Below are 9054 nucleotides of genomic sequence, written 5' to 3'. Positions count from 1 at the left end.
AGGTAGATAAAATTTTAAATAGAGTGGTCTAACAAGGCTTCATTGAAAAGACAACAATTAAGTGAAGACTTGAGGCTGCTGAGGGAACAAACTACATGGGTATAAGGAAGAAGAAGAGTAGTTGAGGAGGAGAAAAGAGCAAATGCAAAGGCCCTGAGGTCCCAAAAGAACCCAAGGACTAGCTCTTCAAAATTGCTTTTGTCTAACATTAAGGCAGACAGCAGGGGCTAAGAAAACATCAACATCTTCTGGCAAAATGGAAAGGCCCAGCACGTGAGGTCTTTTTCTGTTTGACGGACTTGACTGGTTTGTGTGGCCAAAGCCACAGAGAATAAGGACATCTCTCTGGACCACGGACTGATATTATCATTCAGACCTGCTCTTTCTACAACTGGATGAAAGCACATATACTTTTGGCTCAATTCCAATTGTCATTTTGTCGTTGTCCATTTTCAGCAAGTCAACCACAGCCTCTCAACAGAAGAGCTAAATAACTCTTAAGGGGGAAAGAGGAGGGGCACATTAAGATTCAAGAGAAGAAAGTTAGATGGAGGAGGGATGTGAAGAAAGAGGAATTTGGGAGAAGGGTCCAAGAACTAAATGGGGGAGATAACATAGGTGGGGCTGGAGTTGAGGAGTGGATGTAAATGTAACACACTTATCTCTGAATTCTCACTAAAAAGCCATTGCGGTGGAGTTGATTCCGACTCACAGTGACCCTACAGGACAGGGTAGAACTGCCCCAACGGCTGTCCAAGGCGCAGCTGGTGGATTCAAACTGCTGACCTTTTGGTCTGCAGCCATAGCTCTTAACCACTGCGCCACCAGGGCTCTGAATTCTCACTAGAGATTAATATAGTTTTGGTGCCTCACAAGTTCCTTTCCCAAAAGCTGATGAGAGCAGAATTGGTTTATCTCTACATCTGCCTCTGCTCAAAAAAGTTCAATGGTTCCCAGCTGCGTACTGAGCTAAGCCCCTCTAGAATATGAATCCAGCCTACCTTTAGCCTCATTCTAATTATCCCCCATACAAATTCATTATCCAGCCAAAACGGACGTTTGGTTGCTCACAATGGCTCCTACACCTGCTTTCCTCCCTGCTTTGTGCAGATTTTCCCTTTACTTTGAATGTTGCTCTCCTAGCTTTACTGGCTGAAATCCTCTCATCTTGAAAGCCAAGTTCAGATGCTTGTTCTCTGATGCAGCCTTCACTGGTGCTCCCACAACTGGGAGATCCGTGTACTCAAGTCTCTCCTTATCAGGTTGCACCCAGTATTAGTTACTAGCAGGGCTTCGAACCGGTCGGAAGCCCTGGTTACTAGTGTGCTTGTCTTGCTGCTCTAGATCATGAGTCTTGAAGACAGAGACTGTGTTCTCCTCCTCATAGTCCACGTTCATTATCTATTTGCTCATTCCAAAGAAAAAGTGTGTCAATGTCTACTGTGTACCAATCATTGTACAAACAGAAGTGAATAAGAAAGACTGGGTGAGTTTAATACTGCTGAAACAGGACCTGTGCTATCTGATGGGATTCCGGTAGTGTGATTGAACTGCATGAATGAATTCATTCTTTCTGTTGATCCTCTATGTTTAATGTAACCATATTTGCCAAATCCCTTGCCTCAAGAAGCCTTAAAAATCATATAAAGGCTAAGTTTCTATTGCCAAAGTAAATCAAAGAACTGAGGCAACTTAGGAAGACAACTCAAATTGTCCAGGAAAAAAAAAATCTGCCTCTGAAATTACTGGGTCATTTCAGTTCTTATTCCAGGGTCATACTACTGTCTCATATTTGCAAAGTACTTTTAAAGTTTTACAAAACATTGTCATCTATATTATTAGCAGTGACTTTCAAACTTTTTTGTCAAATGACTCACAGTAAAAAAAACCAAAAAATATTTTACAACACAACCCAGGTCATATGTATCATATTCTTTCCTTTAAACAAGTATTTACTGAACACCTACTAAATGCTAAATACTATTCTAAATGCAATATAGTAGTGAAGAAGTAAAAAAACAAAACAAAACAAGTACACACACAGAAACAGATTAATGAAACAAAACCATCTTACTACTGCAATGTATTTGATGTTTTCTATTTTATTTAAAAAAAAAATATGCTGGTCACCCCCATTAAACCATTAAGTTGGCTTCTCAACTCACTAGCGGATTGAGACCTATAGTTTGAAAACTACTGGTCTAGACAATCTGTTAAGTAAGCAGACTGTGCTATTCCCGTTTTATAGATGGAGTGACATGCAAAGAGAGGCTAAGTGAGTGATCTAAGTTCACATACAATCTGAGGGAAGCAATGGTGACATTTCACCTCAGGGCTTCTGACTTAAGTCCACTGCTGCCCTATTATCTGCTGCAGCCCTAGTGTTTTAGTGCTCATTTCTCTTTGATGGTGAAATCTTGACCTTGCCTGGAGCAGCTCTTCCTTCCCTTGCCAAGTAAACTCGTGATTTATACTTCTAAGCCCATCCAGAACGTTATCTACTCCAGGATGACTCTCTCGTGCCACTACTACATCCTGGCTTGCTTCATGATTACTTGTGTTCCAGAGTAGGCTCCACTCCACTGTGACCTCCTTAAAGGCAGGGACTGCCTCACTCATCTTTTTTCCCCCAAAGCTCAGTGTATTACAGAGCGGGTTTTAATAAGTTCACATGCAATTTAAGTGACTCAAAGAATGGGAAGGGAGTGTACTTCACTCTGGGAACAGAGCAGACTAGCCAGGATTGCAAGATTTAGGCAATATCTATTTAAAAAGCTAAGGGATTGGAAAAGATACCATGGGGGGAAAATCTCTTTAACTGGGTTACAAGTCACACATTAGGTAGAGGTTTCCATAGTGTAAAAACTATACTAATCCAAATTTTTTATCTACCTAGCATCAGTACACAGATTTAGAACCAGGCCACCTGCCAAGGACCACAGGTGACAGAAACTTAGTAAAATTAATTCAAGAAAATGGAGATCACCATAAGGAGACCCAAGGAATAGTTGATGGGCCTGAGGAAGGATGGGAGCCAGAGGTCCCTGGGGAGCTCCTCAGCAGCAGAAATAAGGGCACCTTTGCTGTAATGGTGACCATGACAATGGGGTGACCATTACACCTCACTCAAATGCAGGGAATCAGTTCAAATTCTCAAGAGAAAGAATCTAAGTGGCACACACATCTAGGATTTTCACCCTTGCTTCAATTAGTTTGCGTAGGATGGGGCTGTGTGGTTGGTGCAAATATCTAGGGAAGGAGGGAGGAGAAGAAACGATTTGAAAAGAGTTGAACTCTGACTAAATATTGAACCAAACTGGAAGCTTTAAGTTTCAATTTTGTCCTACCACCAGAAAGTATGGGGACTCAAGGCCAAGATACCAGTTATGAAAAATTACACAAAATACTACATCTGGGACATAGTGTAACATATAATTACAATCCTATTAGAACCAAACAAAAAAGTAGATTTTTAGCTAAGTGATCTCTAAGTTTCAGGTGTCTACAAATCTGATTTTATAAATGTATTATGAAACTTTTGGACAAGATAGGTTATACAATTCTCTAACCCATGGTTTTCAGACTTTATTTTAAATCAGAGATTCTAATTCTGTAGGACAAGATTAGGGTCCAGAATCTGCATATTTAAATAAGCATCCCAGATTCTGTTAGAGATGGTTCACGATGAGAAACTTGCTTAACCTAACTCCTTCCTACTTCAAGTAATTAAAAAGGGGTCCAACTTGCATAATAAGTTTTTAATTAGAACCAAATAAGACCATGTAGATGCACCATTTAGTAGCAACACTGAATAAGAGCATGTACAAACTTTAAAACCATCACATTTCTTACAATTGTTTTTAATAGCATTTAGTCACATCACTTACAGTGGCATATATTCATAAAAGACGTTTAAGACTGGTGATTTAGTCTTATCTTGGTTTCTTTTAAAATTGAGAATAAGGGAACCAGTTACGAGTTCACAAAGAATGTTTCCGGATGATATGTTCGACTATAAATTCAAAAGGTACAGACATTAATCCATAAACAGCAAATATGAATGTGACTTAATTAAGCCTGTTGGTTCACATTTTTTTAAAAGCACCCTCACTTCTTTAAAGTTAAGTACTATATATGATTCTTGACAGTCCATTGTGGACATGATATACTCAGGGCCACATGAGGGGACAGGTGCTGAGTTTATGTGACTATCCAATTCAGAGTCTGATTTACAGTTAAAATGAAACTGCATTACAAAAGAGCTACAGTCACAGGTAGCAGTCATTTCCTCAGATACAGATTCCAGCGCTCTCATTATCCTGGTTACCCTCCTTTACGCTTTTGCTTGCATATACCTTTCTCTTAAAAAAGCAAAAAATATAAAAATTCACCAAAATTCTGAAAGTCACAGTTTTTAAGCACTGGATGAGAGTAGCTTTGGCATTTGAAATTACAAAGTCACATTCATTACAAACACTCCCTTCACTCTGGGTCAAGGCGAGGTAAAACTGGAAGAATAAGATTCCCAAATGCAGAGTCTTGAGTTATGAAGTATCCGGATGAATGTGCATGAGCATGCTGGGAAAGAGTGAAAAAAAAAAGCAATTAAGCTATTAAGAGTCACAATTTTTCAACTAAGGCATTAAAATTACTTACTCTTTCTAAGTGCTTAAGTCCAAATTTATTTAAAAATCAGCTCTTGTGCTGCTAATTTCGTTTAAATACACAGGAGATGGACAATAATAAAGAATTCACATTAACAAGTTGCACCAGGTACTCATTTATCATCCCCACTACCTCCCCTGTGACTCTCTTCAGTCAATAAATGAGTCATACACATGAATTGTTTTGCTCCTTGGAGTGGTTTGGAAAACTAGCAACAAGGTCCCAAAGTATTCTGCTTTGGCCAAAAAAGCAGGAGCTTAAGAAAGAGGTGCAGTAGTTGGAAGGGAAGAGAGGAGGGGAGAGTGAAGCAGCTGATAACTAGTGATTAAAATACCAAAACTCTATAGAGAATGTTGGAATGTAAATAACAGAAAACCACCAGCAGCTTCCCTCCATCACTAAAGAAAGGAGGATAGTCTTCAGGTTGTCTAAAGTGAGATGATCTTTAAGGTCCCCACATCCAATTCTGAGATTCTGAGATTTAAAAGAAAGGCCATTAAATTATGCCAATTTAAAAAAAAAAATGTTTTGTTCAAGGCCTCTGGGAATCTTAATAAAATTATCCAAGATCAATGTAATACTAAAATTACTACTATGAAGCATAATAAATTTTTTTTAAACTGATAGAATATCACAACCCTAAACCTATGATAAGAATAAGTCTTTAAATATTTCCTGCACAACAGTCATGCTAACCACTAAGAAGAAAAAGAACTCAAACAACAAAAAATAAACCATGTAAGACTGCCAAAGGATGTAATAACATGACAAAAAAAAAAAGTACTATTAAGTGGGCCGGTTCAGTTTTTAAGATCATTTTGTCCATCCAAATACCCTAAACTCTTTTGTGCTCAAGCAATCCCTTGGCGGGTACACCACAGAATCAATCATGACCATGTCAACACCATAAAAGATACTTTCATTACTGCTGTATTGGTCCTTCAAATCCTGTGGGCATGACTGAACATCAGCAAAACCACTGCAATTATTTGTGGAACATTTTTACTGATATTGCTCCACTGAAATACAAAAGAAGAACTACGGTGGCTTCCAAGACCCGGGCATTCTACAATGAGACGAGAATGTCAGTTATACTTTGCTCACCTGTAAAGCTGCCTTCTGCTGGGCTGCAATATGCTGCTGCTCAGCATGATCCCGGAAATCCTTATTAAGAGAGGGTCTCGAGAGTGCAATGCTAAAATGGAAATCTTAGTTACTTGGCTGTTTAAGGCAGAGGTCCTTACTTCATGTTTTTCATTGCATACTCTATTTAAGGATGAAAAAGGAAGGACGTTCCAGAATCTTTTTTCCTTCCCCCATGTTCTACACTAATTTATATGAAGAAAGCCTATGTTATTTACTCAAGTTTCACATGATCTTTTTATAATTTATGGTTCCCCTAGTTTCAAACAGATCTGAGGAATTCCAGTCTATCATGAACCACATTAAAAACCATTTTTAAAAACAGTTCAAACAAGCCATACGATATTCATAAACAGTAAAACCATACTTTTTGGTTTGTTTATATAATAAGTACACTTCAGTTATCATAAACATGTTCCACATAGGTGGAACTACTATGAATAAAGAAACAAATTGAGAGGCAGTCATCTACCAGATTGTGGAAAGCTACTATATGCTTCGCTCTGTGCTAAACCCTAACTAACCAGTAACCAGTTGCTGTCAAGTTGATTTGGACTAATGGCAACCCCATGTGTCAGAACAGAACTGTGCTCCATAGGGTTTTCAAGGCTGTGACCTTTCGGAAACAGATCACCAGGCCTTTCTTCTGAGGCACCTCTGGGAGAGTTTGAACTGTCAACCTTTTGGTTAATAGTCAAGCACTTAACCATTTGTGTTACCCGAGGACTCTGCGCTAAACACTAGGGGTAAAAGAACATATAAGACAAAGCTCACAAACATGCAATTATGATGAAATGTGATACATGCTATAATAAGGGAATTAATAAGGATACCTAATATAGCGAGAAGGATAAAGGTCAAGGAAAATTTTATGAAAATTATATTTAAGATGAAAACTGAAGACTCAAATGTTTTAGGCAGAAGGAAGAGCATGTGAAAAAGCCTAGGAGCAAAAGAGCTTGATGTGTTTGAAGAAATCAGAGTTCAGCAGGACTGGGTTCAATTCCCAGCCAATGCACCTCAAGCACAGCCACTCACCACTCGTCTATCTATAGAGGCTTGCATGTTGCTATAAGGCTGAACAGGTTTCAGCAGACCTTCCAGACCAGGAAGAAAGGCTTGACAATATACTTCCAAAAATCAGCCAATGAAAACCTTATGGATCACAATAGTCCAATCTCGTTGTATATATGGGGTTGCCATGAGCTGGGGGCCAACCTGAGGGCAGCTAACAACATCAGTAAGGACTGGAGGTTACAGTCAAGGAAGGGTGAAGTGGCCTGGCAAAAAAAAAACGAGGCTAGAGAGGAAGGCAGGTGTCAGGATATGAAGAGCCTTGTGAAATAAATTAAGAAGTGTAGACCTTAACCTAATAAGTAATAGAAGCTCTCCGAAGAGTTTTAAGCAGGGGAGTGACATGATCAGAAGTATCACACAGTGGTGCAGGCTGACAGTGTTGATCACCTTCTCAACAACTGTTTATCTCTTTTCTTCCTTGCTAATGGAACCTAAACTTAGTTCAATTATTAGTGGCTGGGCAAGCTTCATCCCCAGCCCCAAACCCAGGGGTAAACCTTGACTGGTATACCACTTTCCCTGCTAGTTTCTGTCTTAGGCAAGAGAAAGTGGCACAATTCTGAGCAATGAGACTTGATGGGTAGTCTGCTGGAAGGCTGAAAAAGAGAGGGGAGCGTTAGGATAGTGGCTGAACAGAAAATGAATCTGAGGGAAGATATTTAAGATGAGAGAGACTGAACACAATAAAGATCTTAAAGCTACCTAAATGTTTCCTACTCTGCAGAACACTATATATAGGCCACTGGCAATGATTTCAGTAACAAAAATCACATAAAATTCTTTTCTGTTTTGAAAAGGAGGATGTAGGGAAAACTAACTAGATTTAGAATATTTAATTTCTAATTAATTAAGACTATTTTTTTCTACTCTAACTAGGAAACAAAGCAACATAAAAATTCCAATATTAAACAAACAACTGCCAACCAATTTATTTTGTCCAAGAAATTTTTTATATAACTGAATAAAAACACTGTATTATTCTTCAAAATCTATATGCTTAGCACAAAACAAGTATTTCATCCATTCTATTGAAGAATATGTTTAATAACAATACCCCCAAAATAGCAGTCAATACCTAGCTCCAGGATGATTTGTTGAAGATTGATTCTGCATAAGTAATTTTCTTTTCTCTTTGTCCAGTTCAGCCAAGATTGCAACTCTATTTTTATTTTGAAAACCTAAAAGAGAAAGGGAGAGAGAGAAAAATAAGAAACATTTTAAAGCTATTTTATAAACCTAGGCCACTTATAACCCAGAAAGCAAAATTTTTATTCTCTAACATGATAATGAACTCACTATAAATGTAGTCTCCCAAGATAGTTACTGTTCCCTTACTATGTATTTCCCAGCAACTTTAACAGCATAACAGCATAGCATAACTTTAGCGGCATAATACATGGCTACATATGCAAAGCATAATACTGACTGAGGACTTTTAAGGCTTAGTTCTAAAGAATTTTAATCGCCAAGATATAGGCTACAGCATTTTTTTTTTTTTTTAAAAAAAGAAATTCTGTAGCCCTAAATGCTGAAAGGACCAATCTCCAGACTACACAATCTTTGGGATGGCAAATTTTCTTAATTCTCAGTTTTAGGCCTCTTTATGAATGCTTCTTTCATGGGGGAAGAAGCATAAGACATACTCAGATTAAAAATACACATATACTTCTTTTTCTTAACTGCTTCCATTCCAAAACGACACACGCTCTTTCAAGGAACAAGTGAAAGAAACGCAACTGACGTGAAAGCAATTCTGAGTAAAAAAGGAGCATAACCGGCAGGATACAAAGAAATGTGCCCTTTATCAAATGCTTACCACTGGGCTTGATTATGAACTTCAATCCTGCGTAAGACCTAGAGCAGAGGTTGCAAATGGGTAGCCCAGGAGTAGCACCCAGCTGTTTTAAAATCCTGAATTAGATGCCTACATGTAACTATTGCTAGACTGCACACAAAATTCCCAGATCTCTAGCCTCTCTTGAAACATCTTAAGATCTAGCAACAAGGGATCTGCATGCCCCATGGCAATGATTAGCTAGGACTAAGAAATAGCTGTCCCCTTTGGCTGGGCAATCTCTAGCTTCTTACAATCCTTACCAGACTTTACTCGTTTATGTTACTCGTGGGCATAGGAGTTTCTGATCCTAATCTAGAAGATAAGGAGCTCTG

The 9054-nt window shown here is 38.5% G+C and overlaps 1 protein-coding gene across 1 annotated transcript in view; it reads right to left on the bottom strand.

Annotated features, from left to right (window-relative positions):
* Positions 1-805: 805 nt before the first annotated feature.
* INIP (INTS3 and NABP interacting protein) overlaps positions 806-9054 on the bottom strand; it is a 32056-nt gene continuing 23807 nt past the window's right edge. Inside the window, exons 3-5 of the mRNA XM_004372349.2 lie at positions 7961-8063; positions 5770-5860; positions 806-4578 (exon numbers count right to left, since the gene is read on the bottom strand). Coding sequence (XP_004372406.1) covers positions 4483-4578; positions 5770-5860; positions 7961-8063 — 290 coding nt within the window. The 3' untranslated portion in view covers positions 806-4482. The remainder of the gene's footprint in view (positions 4579-5769; positions 5861-7960; positions 8064-9054) is intronic.

Source organism: Trichechus manatus, unplaced genomic scaffold, assembly GCF_000243295.1.
Source record: "Trichechus manatus latirostris isolate Lorelei unplaced genomic scaffold, TriManLat1.0 scaffold00016, whole genome shotgun sequence".
Classification (NCBI taxonomy): Eukaryota; Metazoa; Chordata; class Mammalia; order Sirenia; family Trichechidae; genus Trichechus; species Trichechus manatus.
This window is presented reverse-complemented; position numbering and strand designations above follow the sequence as displayed.